We start from the raw sequence: 18793 nt of genomic DNA on the forward strand, positions 1-18793 counted from the left end.
GGACTTTGAGCTTGTTTCTGATATGCGTTGTTTAATACCAATGATGAATTTTATTATTTTTAGTTCCTCCCAAGGACAATGGAACAGTTCTTTCCTGAAAGCAAAGACCACTGTCCTTACCTGAAAACAGAAATTTACTAATTTATATTTCAAGATTGTCAAGATGGAAGGATATCATAAATTTATTTACAAACTGACAAACTAGTGTAATTGCTCTTACATCTGCTAGGTTCTGCAGCACAGGTGCAGCAATGAACACAACGTAAGGTGCAAATTCTGCTGTCCGTAACACTTTAAGCGCTTGAGGTTCCACATCCAAAATGGCCATCCGTCCCTCCTGGTGAATTTTTCTGATTGTCTCCAGCTTTGTACCATACATAGCATCTTCATGTGTTCCTGCCCAGACAGAAATCATACTTTTATATGCACTACATAAATATAAACAATGTTTAAATATGTCACTAGCGGTTTCTTGGTTGTGACATCATGTGGTCTTGGGGGCAATTACAAACATTTCGGATAAATGGATCATCTCAATATTCAGGATTACTGTTCAAATATCGTACTCTAGCATAATTCCACAGGTGAATATATATTTAATTGTTAGAAAAGATTTATCTTGTTGTGTACCAATCACACTGAATTAAAAACTACATACCATATTCCAAATATTCATTTGCCGCAATATCAGCCATCATTTCATCGTGTGATACAAAATAGTAGTTCCCACCATTTTCTTCGTCATTTCGCGGTGGTCTCGTTGTATCTGAAACAATATTAATTGAATGTACTGTGTCAAACCATTAAATACTTGGCATAAAATTAACAAAATTGCAGAAAGGGAAGTTGGACTTCTCACAAGATTCAAAATAATCATTCGCTGTTCTTGTAAATGACATTCTAGAACGCAATATGTTTAATTCTGAAGACGGCGCCGAACCTCAAATCCTTCTATGTTTAATTTTAAACAATTCCCTTCTCTTTCTGTTTTATTAACTTGCAATAATTCTTCTTGAAGCCTTGCAATGAGAATGATAAAAGAGAACCTATCAGAGTATGTCTGCTCCTATTTGCTCCTTATTTGATTTAAAATATTTCTTTTCAAAGCAATTATTAATGAAGAGAAAACTGACTGTCATGTTGCCATAAAGGGGGGATAAGGTACCATTTAGGATTTGAGATTTTCACAGCGGTGACTCTGATGATTGCTGTCTTCTGGGTTGTTGCGCCGTGGATTTCTACCAGACTACACGGCGCAACAACCCAGAAGACTGCAATCTTCAAGGGACCATTTAGTTACGATATATCCAATACAAAATTACTTTGCAACCATTCTAGACAGCTTTGTAACCAACCCTTTCATTGCTATAAATTTCAACCACCAACACCATACCATATATTTCGGAGTTTTGTGACGATTCTGGTTATCTGGGTTATGGTGTCATGTGGTCTTAAATATGGTTACTAGCATTTTTGAGTAATATTTTCACAATTACCCTGAAGACTGAAGAACATTCTCCCAAAATATTGGTAAGCTTCACACTACAGCCCAAAATCCAAAAAGTATGTTTGTTTTTTCTTTGCCTGAAAACACTGATATTAACTTTCCAGGTAAATATATGACCAGCATGTGACCATTACAACAGATCTTCTCTACGCATATAAATTAGATATGAATAAACTTAGTATTGCTACTTTTTAAATTAATTAAATGTACTTACGTGGGATGGGGTATGCATACTTGTCAGGGTTTTTTGCTATAAGTGTATTTTTGATGTGTCTTCTGCCAACTCCATGAGCTCCTAAAAGCACCAAGGTCTTCCTCTGGAATGCTGGATCAGACACTATTGATTACATAAACACAGTTAGTCTTGCTCTGTCTGATATGTTGATAAAAAGAAGAGGGCAGGTGAAGTATGACAACTTTTTTATAACTCAGATCTAGTGACATGATGAGGGAAGGGTGAACATACTGCAAGCATGACATTACAGACAAACACAAATACAGAAAATTCCACAGTTCTGAGCAATGACAGAACCCACAGTAGTTCCTGCTGCAGGCAAAAATGAGGTTCAAATTTTAATTTTATAGAACAATACAGCTGTCAGGTGAATAATGAAAATAAACAATAGTAAACTACCCCCAAAAGTGTTAGCAGATAGATGCTTCAATTAAATACCACGAGCTTCATAAATACAAATGTTTTAATCTGAAACCAAAGCAATAAGAAACTGCAGGCAGAAACAACTCACACACAATTCCGGAACCAAATCAAGAAATGTCATCAGCTGTGATCAATGTCAATTAACACATTCTGGCCGGAGTAGTGCATAATTTCCAAAGACAACTACAGGTGGTTCAGAACGTTGAAAATGTTTTAACTTGACTTTCACTCTCCTGAGACTACTGCATTCACAGATAGCAAACATGGTGTGATATTTGTTATGTTTTCCTGAATGCTAACATCTCCTTGATGAGAAAACATGTCATGCGAATAAAGTATATTGTTTTCCTTTATCCTAAACACTATGAACCCGTGACACAGTTAACAGGTATTTTCAAATAATTCAATTAGCACATGTAATTATAAAATTTGAAGTTTCCTATTCTAAATAACAGAATTGACAAATGAACGTATGTTGATAAAACAATGGATATCAATAAAAATTATATAGTAAACTTACATGGCAGTTTGACAACTTCTTCATACGTAACTAAATCTAATTGGTCAAAAACTGCATTGTGCTTTGCCAAGTATTTATCCTTGTACTGTTTCTTCTTGCGTCCAAAGATTGAGCAATTTACTGTAAACAAACAAAATGACACAGAAATAAGTATCAAGCCATTAATGATGAACATGGAATATGGCATCCTGGAACAAAAAATATTCTCACCTGAAAATTTTCATAATTAAATCTAGTGACCCACTTATAAGCTGACCTATACAGGTCAAAAGGAACAGACATTGCTGTTCCTTCAATAAATATTATCTTTATTGTTGACATTTTACCAGGGAGCATTAGGCTTTTTAAAACATAAAATTGAATTTTGTTAATAACATAGATGCTCTTTGACTAGTGAGTTTTTTATGAAAGTATAAAAAATTAATGAATAGATGCCCATTGATGAGAAATACACTGTTACCACTTCCCACATCTCCTACTAAATCATTTGTTCTATATATCACACCTATTTTCATGTCTGTATCAAGTGAATTTTGACATTCAACAGCTGAATATTTTAAAAAAATATTAACAAAACATAATGAAACCTCTACATAATAATTTTATACATGAAAGAAAAATTTACACATGTCTGTGTTGTTTTCTCTCCCAAATTAACTTTATAATTTCAAAATTCAACTGGCCTATTGTGGATTGAAATATATTCGAAACAGCAAAGATATTTTTACAGTGCTAACCTATTTTAATACTTGTTTTAATGAGGTCTACCAAACATTGCGACACCATGGTTAGCACAGCTGCACAGCTATTTCCCTTTACATCCCTTCCAGGTTATTACTGAAAATAACCTTAGTGCTGAACACTACATAGCGAAACAGCTGATAAACCACTGTAAACCAAGAACCTTAGAAGACATATTACATATAACGTGATCACAAACAACGGACCACGAGGATAGCATTACACCGTGGCTAAGTTTAATGAAATTGTGAATGAAAGAGGATAATGAAGCTAATTCTCAATTCTAGGCACTAACAAAATATTTTTTTTTTAAAATTAGAACAGCTGTTTCTCCTATAATATGACAGTTGCACTCCTGGAAAACACTTTATGGAAACTGTTGGTTCAACTGGAATTAAGGGGTTAGGTGGAGCAATTTCAGATGGTATCACACCATCTTGCGCACTCTTTTCAATTAAAAACCATGCCAAGTTAGAATATTAAACCACACCAAAATGTTGATACTTCCTTCTCTGTATTTCTTTATTTTTGTCACATTATAACCAATATGCACTGCATTATGGAAACACCTTTCTCTTATAAATGAGAAATTATTCTTCTATATTCAATCTATGAATTCTTTATATATGAATTAAGGAAAATGTTTTTACATTTAGTTTCTTTTTTTTTTCAATCTAGGTCCCATTTCAAATAAATATTAACTGGATTATCTGCATCTGCAATTATTAATTATTCCTAAAGAAAGAATTTTAAGCAACATGAGGATGTACATAAAAGATCCATACATTATCATAAGATTTTTCTTCATGAATTTACTATGGTTAATCCACAGACTTGGGAAGTGCAAAGTATGTGGATCATCAAGAGGTGAGGTGAGGTGAGGTGAGGTGAGGTGACATACGTGTGCCCGCGTGCACAAACACACACATGTAAAGCGCAAACTCTACAAACGCCCTGACCACTTCTAAATATTTAACAAGATACTTATACATATTAAAAATAAAGTTGTGTCAAAACATTATTTATTCAGGTCGGGCAGCATAATTTTTGTTCAAGTGTCCTACAGAATAGTTAATATCTAGACTCACCATTCCTTCATGTGCACTAACACAGTTGTTGAAATTTTTAATATAAAATTTGGCAGCATTTGGAATCACTTTATCTAATACTGGTTTGTAAAAGACAGTTTAGTGATTAATGTATTATTCAGACAATACACATTATATATCTTCTACAAAAGAGAGTACATGCTTTGTTTAACATAAGAAAACTTACTGATACTACAGAATGAGACAGCTGCAATGCAATGATGATATACAACTGAACAGATTAGAGCAACAGTGTACTAACTCAACATTTAAGTTAATTTAACTTATCTGATATATAAATGCCAAAATTTTCTGCAAAAATAATAAATAGGCTTGAGTACACTTGCATATTTACATTAATAAAAATAAAATGTTTGTTGAATTGGTGTACTACATCACTAGTGCACTACTTACTCGTTCCCCCCCCCCCCACCCCTTCCATCAAAAAGAGACCCAGTTTCTTACATAGCAAAGTCAGCAATACTACAGAGTAACTGACAAGATAAAACGAAGAATAAATGTGATAAAAAGCAGCTCAAAATTAAAAATGAAGTTCCAGCAGATCAAAATAGAAACAGCATTCAAATAACTGAAACACTTTGTTTCAATTATGATGTAAATTCATAAGGCATCCATTTGTTAAGTGAACTGTGTCTATTTTCATTTAAGATTATCAGTTTATGTCAGAAAAGCTGAAACAATGAACGTCAGCTTCACTGGTCACACTTCTGAAGCAACGCACATCACATTTGAAGCAAATACCATAATAGAACAGGAGAGGCAAATTTATTGGCCTCAATGGCCACCAAGTTTTATGCTACATTACAGCAATGAGGATTTCTATAAAGTATAACAGAAAGATGTGAATACAAAGGCTTTTTTAGAAATTTAACCAAAATACAATGCTGCCAAATTTTGTTTTGTCCAATCCTGTAATATAACAGCATGTTTTGAGCTCACTCTACCATCCATACCAGCACTTAAATAGCATACTCACTTGCACCGAGTTTCAAATATTGTAAGAACCATGCGTCAGTGCAATTTAATAATAATGATTATGTATGTTACAGTATAAAACAGCTGAAATTTCAAATGCCTAGAAATTCTTATAGATGTTCATTCTGTACACAAACAGGGAGCTAGCAGAAACATTAATATTACCCCATGCAAGTGTAATTATGATATATTTCGCAAAACAAATATATAATTATATACATGTTTACTGAGGAGTGGCCACAGGACAGCAGTTGACTCATGAAATGACTATGTATCGGAAGGTATTCAAAACAGTTGCCCAGACATAATGAAATCTTTCCTGTTTATAGAATGTTAGCCAGCTGCGTATGTCCTTAATTACTGACAGAGCTCATAGCATGTTCTGGAAGAACAATTACTACCACCTGAAAGCGCAGGCGTTAAAGCACGACTTTGTAATAAACCTAACATAACTTTACCCTTTCTTTTAAATTATTTCATTCTGAGACACTTTCAAAAGGGTTCATCAGTCACACCCCTTAAAGAATAACTATGACAGGTCCGATGTGCACTATATTAAATATGAAAGGTTCCCTGAAATATGAGTACTTTTATGGAAATAAATAACTTTTTGAAGATTACTACCTTCTGGGATGTTGCGTTGTGTAGTCCGGTAGAAATTTACTGATGTTTCAGATGTGCCTGCTGATTCCATCGACAGCACTTATCACCCTGATGGAGGAAGCAGCACCTCTGATATGTATGGAAATTTCTACCATACTGTACAGTGCAACATCCCAAAAGACAGTCATCTTCATAGTCACTGCTGTGAGAACCCGACATCTCACCAATTCACTTCTTGTTTGTTAGAGAAAAATCTCAGTGGTACAGAACATTAGAAGCAAAGAATCAAACACATTTCTGAATCCATAATTCCACATGTTCTCAATATGTGGGAAGAATTGAAATACTGATTAGAAGCATGAAGCGGCCCCAGACTAAATTTTAGTAACATTACAGTTACACTTTCAGTTTGAAGATTCATTCATGTTTCTATCATTAATTGTCAAAAAAATAATGAAACTTAAGAAATGCACCATAACTTTGACGCACTGTAGGTGCGGCTTCTGTAATGTTTCTCTGAAACATCAGTACCCACGTACACGGTTATTATACCGCACAACAACCCACAAGACTCACATATTTCCTGTCATGTCATACACAATTTTGTGTATGTGTGCGCATGCATTCATGTAGCATGTCATGCTGCTATTTGTATGGGCAGAACAAACAATTTACGAACGCTCAATGTAACTTGAAATATTGTCATACCGAAATACAAGAATTATTCCATCCACCTGTTCATGCACCATTTTACATTAATAGATAACACTAATCTGCACACAAATGTACAACCTGTCTTAATCATATAATTTTTAATAAGCTTGAATACTGCCATGCAGTAGCATCATACAAACATCCCAATCAGACACATTAATCTCTGTGCAGAGCAACATACTTTTCCGTTACCTGAAAATTTGCAATAATTATAAGATTATAATAAAACACAAGAGATATTTTGAGGGCAGCAGAGGCACTGAAATGTCTAATTTATGATGATAATAAAAAAGCAGATTCAAAATAACTAATTCAACTGGCTTAACGCAAAAGTTTCTTATTCAGACCAAGACGCTATGCACTACACTATTCTATCACCACACAGAATTTGATATGATCCATGTTAGGGTCCTAAAGTACTAGACTGATAATTTTAAAGCTACTCTTGTACTTGTAACATATACGAATATGTATTAATAACCATTAACACTGTAGTTAAGTCCAGCTGCCAGCCTCATAAAATGGGGAGTTTATATTCCCATACAACAGAGGTTAAACCAATTTTGAGATCCAAGATGAATATTACAATTTGGTACTATAATATGGCAGGATTTAAATGTAATCATATTTTGACATCAGCGTCACCAACAATGTTTAAGCTTTCTGACCAGTTCTGACCTCTGGGTTAGTAAAACTGATCCCTTCACCTCTTCTGTGGTCAACCTCACTCTCTTCGTCCATTTTAAAATATTTGCCAAGTAGTACTGTTGGTATTATTTTACTTGTGAGCTACTGCAGACAATTTATAACGTAACTTAAAATTACATAAGAATTGCTATTTTATCGCCATAAAGAGTGATACGACATTACAAAAATGTATTTGTGCAACACAAAATAAATGAGCAGAACACAGATTGGAAATGACTTAACTATTATATAATTCTGAGTTACGCTCATAGTATTTAGAGGCGACAGTGGCAAGTGTCTCTATAATGAGACATAACTTATGTGGGAATAATATTGACATTTTACGTCCTATTCTTCGCAATATACCCTTCCCCTAGTAAATTAATTATACCTGTGAATTTCACAGTATAAACATGTAGCACAGAATAATAACTATACTGTATTAAATACAAGTCACACACACATTATATTATGAAATATTTTGGAATTATGAAGACGAGGAATACTGGGAAACCAGCTTTCATATCAGCAAACTTAAAGTACGTTGGTCACTAACCTACGCATGTTTCTAAATATTTAAAAAAAATTATGTATATAATGTTTCAAAATGCCATTACAACGGACAATTTCAGAAACCCAGTAACAGTAATTCTGACAACATACCTGAAAAAAGTTTTCGTAACTTCAATTAAATATACGTTGCTCGCAACCTCTTATATTAATTACATGATCAATATTAGTAAGCCCACTTCAGATGACTTCTGGGTCCTACTCAAGACAATAGAAAGATATAAAGATGCAGTTTATCACCACTTTCACTGAATATCTTTATCAGGTTGCAGTGATACTCCTGCTGTCAAACGATTGAGACATTACCTTAAAAGAAGTCGCACCCTTCCTAATTCATTATTTGCGCAATTGCCTCCCAGTACAAAGCTACATAACTTACAGAGTTGAAAGTCAATTATGTTTTATTTTTATTTCATCCAGTTTCAGTGGGGCTGAAATTTTAGAATAAAGTAAATTAAGTTCAGAAACCTTACTGATAACTACCTCCATGGAGCAGAAGAAAGCTGACAGTCACTCATCTAGTGAACAAAATACCCTACCTTTCATAATGCCATTAGGTTCATTGGCATGTCAACATCAGCCCATCGTTAAACTCTAAATGAGCCGAAATATTTCGGTCCATATCCTTACACATCCTATTTGTTTAAGATTCATTTTAATATCATCCTCCAACCTACACCTAGGTCTTTCAAGTGGTCTCTTCCTTTCATTGTCTGAAACAAAAATTGCATGCATGTTTGATCTCTCACAGCGCATGCAGTATATCGTGCCCATATCACACTCCTTCACTCGATCATCCTAATTATATCTCGTGAGTACAAATTATGAACTTTATATTGGCCATTGTTTTTTATACTGAATAAACAGCACTGATTTCCATCTATACAATTTATTGTATTGTTTATATTATGCAACAAACATCATTCAACATAAAGAGGGAGGAAAAAAAACATTGAGGGTATTTGAGACGAGAGCGCTGAGAAGAATATTTGGACGTAACAGAGCTGAAGTGATGAGAGGCGGAAGAAAATTATTTTGTGAGAAGCTTCGTAATTTATACTCTACACCAAAGGTTTTTAGGAGGACCACGTAAAGAAGAAAAAGATGAGCAGGGAATGCAGCATGCAAGGAACATATTAGAAATGTGTATATAATTTTGGTTGAAAAGCATTATCAGAAATCCTGGCACAGATGGGCATTTTCTATTAAACTGCATCTTAAGTTGAGGATGTGGGCTGGGTCCATGTACCTCAGGCCAGGGACCAATGGAAGGCTCTTGTGTACAAGGTAATGAACCTCTGGGTTCCATAAGACAGGAAAATTTGTTACTGGCTGAATGATTATCATCTTCTCAAGGACGACTCTGTTCCATCGACTTAGTTTTGTTTCTTACAATGAAAACTGACGTGAAAAAACTGGACCAAAATTTAATAAATATGCTTATGCTGAAGCAAATATGTAATATTTTTATAGATGATTGTTTTATTGCGTTCTGAAGATATTCATGTGAGGATGTCAGTATCACCAATTCATAATTATAAATTATTTGTTAATAGATAAACCAATACTGAAAATTAGAATAAATAACAGATTGTTGTCCCTAATGAAGAATGAACATGTTGCTCATTAAATCCATAATTTAAAACATCATTACAGTAATTATATTACATAAATATATTCCTGGAAGTAATTCATTGCTTCATTCTGTTTATCACGCGTCTGGTTTCAGATTGTTAGCGATTTCGCACTAGAATACCTTGCTGAAAGTTTTGTTATCAGGCAAAAGAAAGTAATTACAATGATAATGAATTATTTCATAAGTCATGTGCAACCTACAATCTCTTTGCCATCCAGCAGGCAAACAAGAGATACAGGGAACATTAAGGCACATCTTCCTTGCTGCAAAAGTAAAATAAATAAATAAAAACTAATTAAGCATGACATTTCTGTAGTTCATTATAAGAATTAGAATGACCAAATCATCCTGCAGAATGTCAGAACATCCATTCTAAATTAAGAAAATGCAGAAGTGATGATCCAGCATACAAACTGAAGCATGCCCCATACCTGTTGTTCCATCACATCCATCTTTATGAGACGTGCATCCACCGTCTGTGTCCCCATCTACAGGCATACCAACAATCAAAAAGACAAACCAGTCCAGTTCAACCACGTAGCTGGAGTTATAAATGGTAGCCTTCCTAGTTTGTGTTCTACCACGTAGAATTTTGACTGTGTGGCAACATTTCTGAGGAACTTACCGCCTTGATTTTGATGCCCAGAATCCTTCAAAACACTGGCACCAGTCAAAATGCTACGTGGGCACAACCACCCAGAGAATGCCATCTATATTCACACTGCCGTGGAAACCTCAAACCATTAATGTGGTTGAAGTGTTGGAATCCATAAGTGCTTCCATAAACACAAGATAGTTCTTCATATAGATGAAAGTGCATATTAACAAAATGACACACACAAGTATATTAACACAGTGCTGAAAAAGTATTTTGTGTATCTGGAAAATGCACATAAAAATTATTGTTTTAATGTAATTCTTTGTAGTTGACAAACATGAACGGATATATGAACACATGAACATTCACCTCACAGGAAGTCACTTCATTCATAATTAATAGGGGATATTTTGTGAAATGCAGACAACAGAAGAAAAAACATACACTGCAAATGGAAACTTACGATGTTCTATCAACAAATTCCTGACAGTGCAGAAGATAATTCACTACCAAACTGTGACCATAAAGAATGTGCATACTCATCATAAAACAATATTTAAACCACAATCACCAGTGTCTCCAAAATTGTAATAAAAACTTTGTATGTGCAAGATATAAAAGTAAAGTAAAGCTGTCCCACTATACGCCATGTAGGCACTTGGGGGGAGAGGTAGTATAGCTCCTACTCATTCTTAACCTCAGCACTAGAAGGGGGTGAGTGGTCAGCATCACGCCCCAGCCACTTTACCCCCGAGAAAGGACCCCGGTACCCATCGGACAGGAGGCTGGGAGGGCCCCAGAACTGGTGTGCACGCAGAGGGTACAGGAAAAATCATCTGCCCCCGTCGGGGATCGAACCCCGGTCGTCCAGTCTGTAGCCAGTCACTATACTGACTGAGCTACATACAAAACTCCACATTACAACTGTAATTACAATGCAAATTACATTAACCAGACGTAAATGGATTTAATTTTATCAAAAGCAGATGTACCTATTCACAGGGAATATCAATTTTGGATATTATGATTGTACTTCATGTTATTTTGTCACGTACACACTTAAGATAGTCTGATACACATTTTAACATATATTCCTTCCATTAATTACAATATTAAAAACAGCTGATTTAAAATCACTAAATATTCAGCACATGCAGCTGAAATCAGAGCTCGTGGAAGTAATTACAAATTACTACAGTATTTTCTGAAAATTACAATTCAGGATTTGGTAAAGTAATGATTAAATATTTAAGAGTTTTTTTATGTTGAATTAATTGTAAAAGATAATTCTTTAATGCAAGGTTAGGGGAACAGATTACACTTCCATGAACACGTAAGATTCTAAAATTCATGAAAAAAGTACACGGAAAAACTTTCGTACCCCGTGTAAAATATGTTCAGAAGAACACATTAACCTAAAAAAGGGGCCATTCACTTTACTGTGAATCAAAATATATCCTGCATAACAAATATAACAAGTACAGGTATGATCTGCTGGAACTTGGTAACTTACGATTTATGTTCTCACAACGACAAACTTTGCAGAAGCAATATGCAAATCATGAAGTACGTTTTAATGAGGCAGTAATGTGATATTCCTTATATTTTTACATATTCCATAATTTACCTTCTAAATTTGCTTTTAATTCTGAACTTTGGTACGCTGTATATTTAAAATATGTAAATAAGAAACTACAAAAAAGAACAAAATCTAATTCATTGGCATTAAATCTGTCCTATTAACATGCAGAATCCACAAAATATTTAACAGTGAGCACAGGCTTTATGCATGCCCAAATACCTGTAGTTATCAGTCACATAGAAAATCCTTAACACAAAAAAAAAATCACAACTCGTAAACCAATTCATTTACCCGAATAAATACTAAATTGTCGATAGAAAACGACGCTTCAGTCAATTTAACTTACGTAAGGAAAAATTATTTTTTCTCATAAAAGATTACAAACCTTGTTCCTGCTTGCTCTTCTCCATCGCCATGCAAGCAGTCCGCCATTCCTGAAGTTCAGGGGAGGGAATAAGACCAGCTGAGCCCGCAGCATTGTCTTTTCTCGCCTGCCACCAGTTATGGTCGTCTTTACTGATTATCTACACAAACAAATAATGACTGAAAAATAACTTTCACTAGTTGCCAGGAAGTTTTCACTGACATTTATGCAAACAATAACTTTAAAAGTCAAAATTGTACTTAATTTCTGTTTTTGGTGTTTAATAAAAATACAAAAAAATTATAGAAGAAATGCTCGGTGAGGTAAAACATTCATTCAGTTGGGAACAACCCTTGACAGACTGACTTTTTAAAAAAATATATTTTAATATTATCCCCTTCTATATCTAGGTCTCGTAAGTGGTTCTTAGACTTAGGTTTTCTAGACTAAAATTTTATATGCTTCATACATGCTACATGCCCTGCCCATCTCACACCCTAATTTGTTAAGATTCACTTTAATATTATTCCTGTCTACATCTAATAGATCCTTCATATGCAGTAAAAAAAATTCAATGTTACCTTGCTTTAGCATTTCAAACACATTAAAATTACCATAAAATCGCCCAGTGTTGATTTACAAAATCAAAAGTAAATTAAATTTTAATGAAAACTGACACAGTAATTTAAAAAAGAAATGTGTGTCTAAATTTACTTACTTGGAGAATGTCTCCAGTTTTGAAAGCAATGCCAGCTTGTGCACAAGGGATCAAGTCATCGTCCAAGGGGTCATAATCAAACTGAGCACGCACAAATATCTGAAAACACAAAAAAGTGTGTATAAACATTGTTACAATTAGCAGCAATAAAATTCTGAGCATCTTAAACACTTTTTAAATTAATGCCTGTAACAGAATTAATAAGATTATATAAGCTACAAACTTGAAAATGACACCAAAACATGCGTTTAAGGTCTGTAAAACAGCAATATACTTGCTTTAACTTTATTATCATTACTTTGAAACATGTTCATTCATATTAATTTATGTGATTAAATCAAACTCAATATTTTAAACATATTTATTACATAAATTACTATACATTAATTTCCTGAATTTTATCAACTTAAAATTTGATATACATTTTTACATTAATAATATGAAAGTCCCAGCCTCCAAATTGTAAGGACTGTATTTTATAAACAAAACATAAACCCAGAGATACTGAAAAACAATGAAACTGTATTTTTAAGCCCGTTAACAAACTATTAGTATGTAAATAATAAGTTGTTATAATTTATTGATAATAACAAATTTGTATTACATAATGAATTTATCGTGCAAAGCAAATTAACAAAACAAGCTGAATACAGGTCTTGTGACCTCCTACCTGTTTGATTTACATTCTATATCAAAACATTAAAACAAAATACCTACCTATATTTAATATACATGATACCATTTATGAGAACTCACGGTGTCTTAAGAATTTATAATCACTTTGTTGATAATTCAAATGTTACACTCTGTACGACTAAACAGACTGATGTACCCGTAACACTCAATACTTTTATTTGGGAGATAACACTTTTAATATTGACCAGGTTAATGACAGATTTCTTATGGTTTCTCCCAGTCTCTCCAGTCAAATACTGCAATAGTTCCTTTGAAAAGGACATGACCACCTCCTTCTAAATCCTTATCTACTTACATTTAATGTTCCTTTTCCCATGTTATTTGATGCCAAGTAACCTCTGACATTCAAACATTTAATTAAAAATAAATCAGCGTGATATATGCATATGAGCACATGCATATATGTGTGTATAGAAGTATAACAGATTTGTTATTGTTAGTGAAATGATTAAAAATTAAAGACAGAGACAAGAACATGTGCTGGTGAAAAATATAGAAAATACTAATTTTGATATTGTTTTTAATTCAAAATTTGTTAAAAGAATCAGAAGATAAATGATTGTAATAGTTTGGATGTTTCAACAGAATGGATATGGATACCAAAAAGGGCATTCAAATTACAGTTCAAAGGAAAATGACACATGGAACAACCGAGAATACGATGGTTCAACCAGGTAACAGATGACCCCAAGAAGAGATGGCAGAATGGCAAAGAACTGCAAATGAAATATTGTGAAAAAGCGTGAGTAATATGTCATATTCAATGTGAAATCCAGAAATTTTTATAAAGATATATTTTTGGAATATAATTTTTTTTTAGCAAGACTGGTAATGAAAAATTGGTGAACGTGAGATTATTTATTAATAATATTTTAAGAATACTTATGAACCATTAGAGCAGTCATATTTAATTTGGCAACAAGTATGCCTGATGTTCCATATATAAATATATATATAAAGTAACCAAAATGGCGACAATGGGAACTATTGACATGTTTGAGAACATGTTATGTCACTGGAAGTCTACACATGTAGAAATTCCGTACACATTTTTTGACTATTCTTTTTATAATTAAAATACTTGATGGACGCTATACTCAGAATTAAGCATTCGAAGAAAAACGGATTTGTTGGTTCCCCCACAAAAAAAAATTTAAATGAACAGCAGCTCGATGATAGAAATACGTTGAATGCACAGTTCTGATATTTATTTGCAGGAAATACTAGAATCAATATAATGTAAGATACCAGGAATATACTAGTATTTTAAAAGCATAAAGATCAATGTGGTGGTACTGAAAAAACTCTGTGTATGAATAATTAACTGTATAATGGGTCCATTAGGAAGAAAGTGTCTCTGAGGGTCTAGGGCCATTGTAAAATTCAAATTTGTACTTTAATGACAAGGGAATATAAAACCAAGGATGTATGCTTGCTTGTGAGACTGAGAATCGGTTCTAAACTTATCAAATCCCATAACACACTACGCAAGAATTATTGTAATACCATCTCTGTTTATGTACAATTTTAAAGACAGTTCCTTCCGTTACGAATATAAATCAAACACTTTCTTTATTAGACAATCTCATCTCAGATGTGGCCAACACACACACTAATATTTTATCTTCATCTTTCCAACGTTCTGGCAATTCTCTTTCGTATTTCCCTCTGTCTGTCTCAGTCTCACTTATGCTGTTACCATGGTAACAACAGTTACATCATGTGTGAATATTTTTGCCATTTTTTGCTGTTGTGCAATTATCCTTTCGAGCAATAATGTACTTTACAATAAAACATAACATTTAACGCATTCTTATATACCATATGTAAATTTCACATTGGTCTTATGTTTTAATCATTTAATGTGTTCTTATTTAAAGCATAAAAAGGTAGTACCATTCATTTATCCCCACTTAAGTAACCCATGTGGTATTAAGTTTGTTCAATGCAAATTTATCTAATGGACCATTCTCAAGGGACCTAATCCCCACATTTGACGAGGGCTTATTATAGTTCAGTTATGACACTGGTGGGATACAGAATACGTTCACACCTTCGATGCAAAGAAATCTACTTTTGACAACAACAAAAAACACACATACATCTAATACTGAATGGTTCAGACAATTTAAGTTTGAGATAATTTTAATTAGAATATTTAACCTGTAAAAGTCAAATATAAATACAGATGAAAAGTGGATCTGGCTCCTAATGCGCAGTTAGCAGAATTGCACGTTGCATATTAGTAATCTTAATGGTTAGTTACAAAGTCAATGTTTGCTATTAAAAAATAGAGGATACACCAACACTGAATACCGCGCGTATTTAAACCTTCAAATGCTTGTAATGGCATAAATTTTATATTATGTTTAAACTACTATAATTCGGTTCAGAATCGCTGGTAATTCCATACGCTATCTAATAATTCAAAAATTAAAATATACAAAACTTTGATTTACTGTTGTTTTCGATGGATATGGAACTCTCAAATTGACATCAGAACACAGACTGAAGTTGTTTGAGAACGGGGTGCTGGGGGTAACATTTTGACTTAAGAAGGTGACATAACAGAATGCTGATGAAAACTGTACAGGGACAAACTTCATAATTTGTACTCTTCACTAAACATTATTACGATGATGACATCAAGAAGAAAGAGATGGTTGGGGTATGTAGCATGCATAAGGGTGCTGAGAAATGCATACAAAATTTTGGTTGGAATACATAAAGGGAAGAAATCACTTGAAACACCAAGGCATAAAAAGGATGAAAAACTGTATCAGAACAATTATTAATGAAAAAGGGTGGAGCCCATGGACTGGATTCATCTGGCTCAGTATAGGGACCAGTGTCGGACTCTCAGGAACAAGAAAATGAAACTTTAGGTCCCATAGAAGGCATGGAATTTCAGTACCTGAACAACCTTTACTTTCTAAAGGACTGCACTATGAGTTAGTTACAAGTCAAGTACAGGGAACCATTAATGGAAGAAATAAGTGAAGTCTGAATGTTGTTTGTGCGGAATCTGTCGTCTGTCTCAATCTCTGCTAAACTGTTCAAGGTATATATAGTATAAATGGTCACACAACTAGCACAGCCCTCGATATTAAAGGTTCTATCTCATATATCAGTAGCAATGTAACAAATTTGCACCATCTTCATTTATGAGATACTTCACGTATAATTCCTGCACTATAAAATGTGCGAATATATTACACACACAGGGAAACCAAATGAATCCACAACGAACTGGATTAATTTAACAGATGCTTCTTTGTTCGTTTATCAGTGGTTTACCAACAGCATACTTATATGGTGTCAGATGCTGAGTGAGCGAATGTACGGAATATGGTCATGACGTATTTAAGGCCCCATCCCATGAAGTGAATGGAGGGACTGAGAAGGCACAAACATTCTGAGTCAGGATGGCTTGCTGGCCCCTGACCAAGAATAAACATCACAAATACAAAGCAGGAGTGTCACACACTACACCACAAAGTCTGATTACTCAATTGGCCTCACAATTAAAATTATACTGAGAATACATGTCTGTTCTTCACAAATTGTTCATTAAATGACTGAATCTATGCGCCACACTACTAACACTAAAACAAACTTCAATTAAACAATGTATTTGCTAACAGAGTGTACATTTATATGCAGTTTATTATCATTAAACTGGATGAAATTAATCTTAATGTTTGATGTTTTATATTTGTACATACAGTTCTGTTCATTTGAAAAATATAATGTATTCGTATTACTATTTAAATCAATAGTGAAATTAAATGAACCACATCTTTCTTTAACGTGACTTTTTCTGGGTTCTGACACAACGTAGTCTTATATATATATGTTGATCTGAAAAGTTTGTAACCACCTATAAGACTACATGGCACAGTACCCATGAAGATTTCAATAAAAATTTTCACTGCTGCATGCTTATAAATACAAAGATTTAGAGTGTCAAGAGTTTCATAACAATAACTAAATATTTTAAAATAAATTATTTTTTTTTACAGAAAATAAGTATCAGAGGCCAAGTTATTTGAACAAATGTACTTTATAAATTGTACTATTTTTGCTTCTCCATTAGTATAGGTACATTAAATTGTATTTAGAGATAATAAATTATTGTATTATACAATGAGCTTTCATGTAGAAAATGGTATCATATTGCAGAACCCTTAAGCAAAACAAGCCAAATTAAGAGAATGCGTGAAGAGGGCAGGAATAGGCATAGAAACATATTTCTATCTGCGCCAGCAAAGTGCTTTTACTAAAAATAATTTCACGTTTAGACCTAATTTCTGCTTTATCCTGCTGGAAGACATGGACATTGATTCCTGAAAATATTAATAAACTTACAAAACAACTATATACAACCTTAAAATATTGATTATTAAACCTGTTTTAAAAACTACCATTACATTCGTAAAGGATTTCCATTTACAGAAGGCAGTATTTTACTAAAGCAAATGATAAAATGATAGATGTGAAATTTACAAAATATATATATACAGTGTACAACTGAATACAAAAACAACTACAAAAGTGTTCATGAAGCAATGCACAGGTTTATCATATATGTATATATAAAATAAACTGTATATGTGTGCAAGAAACAAACAGCCCACTTCTATCAAAGTTGCTGTCGCTCAATTTTACACAACTGGCAATCCACCTTGCCTCACCCTGACCCACCAGAAGACAGAACTAGTAACAGAGTAACAGGGCATCGTTCAATTTAATGTAATTCAGAACGGCGCAACGCCCAAACATAAGAAAATTTTTCAGTAAACCAAACACAGAGAAACCAAAGTGTTAACTGTTCTAACCATTTCACAACCTTCCCTCAGCGAGACAGCGATGCCCATGCGTGGTGACAAACATGCTCAACTAAATAAAATCTGACAATATCTGTGACGTAAGTGCATCACAAAATAAAAAGTACAGTAAAATATAACATCACATCACACCAGATGCGGAGCGGTACTTACTAACACTGGAAGAGGCCTAATCCTGAACAACTATATCGTGTTGACGAAAAAAAGAAAGGAGAAAATACAATTAACTTTTGAGTTACAAGATGAAGGGACGCACAGTGGCGCTAGT

At 33.7% G+C, this 18793-nt stretch overlaps 1 protein-coding gene across 15 annotated transcripts in view; it reads right to left on the bottom strand.

Moving 5' to 3' along the window:
- The window catches only part of CASK (peripheral plasma membrane protein CASK), a 594512-nt gene that overhangs the window by 2111 nt on the left and 573608 nt on the right, over positions 1 to 18793 (bottom strand). For 7 of the 15 annotated variants that reach the window (XM_087355276.1, XM_087355274.1, XM_087355275.1 and 4 more), the window contains 8 exons: positions 18679 to 18708; positions 12983 to 13081; positions 12286 to 12424; positions 10152 to 10208; positions 2686 to 2805; positions 1722 to 1844; positions 659 to 766; positions 221 to 396 (listed from right to left, as the gene is read on the bottom strand). In XM_087355276.1, coding sequence (XP_087211402.1) covers positions 221 to 396; positions 659 to 766; positions 1722 to 1844; positions 2686 to 2805; positions 10152 to 10208; positions 12286 to 12424; positions 12983 to 13081; positions 18679 to 18708 — 852 coding nt within the window. The remainder of the gene's footprint in view (positions 1 to 220; positions 397 to 658; positions 767 to 1721; positions 1845 to 2685; positions 2806 to 10151; positions 10209 to 12285; positions 12425 to 12982; positions 13082 to 18678; positions 18709 to 18793) is intronic. The other 8 variants (XM_087355277.1, XM_087355278.1, XM_087355279.1 and 5 more) reach the window with 3 other exon arrangements.

The sequence above is a fragment of the Zootermopsis nevadensis genome, unplaced genomic scaffold (assembly GCF_977971745.1).
Source record: "Zootermopsis nevadensis isolate Lab colony 2312 unplaced genomic scaffold, Znev_1.0 Znev_ptg000024l, whole genome shotgun sequence".
Classification (NCBI taxonomy): Eukaryota; Metazoa; Arthropoda; class Insecta; order Blattodea; family Termopsidae; genus Zootermopsis; species Zootermopsis nevadensis.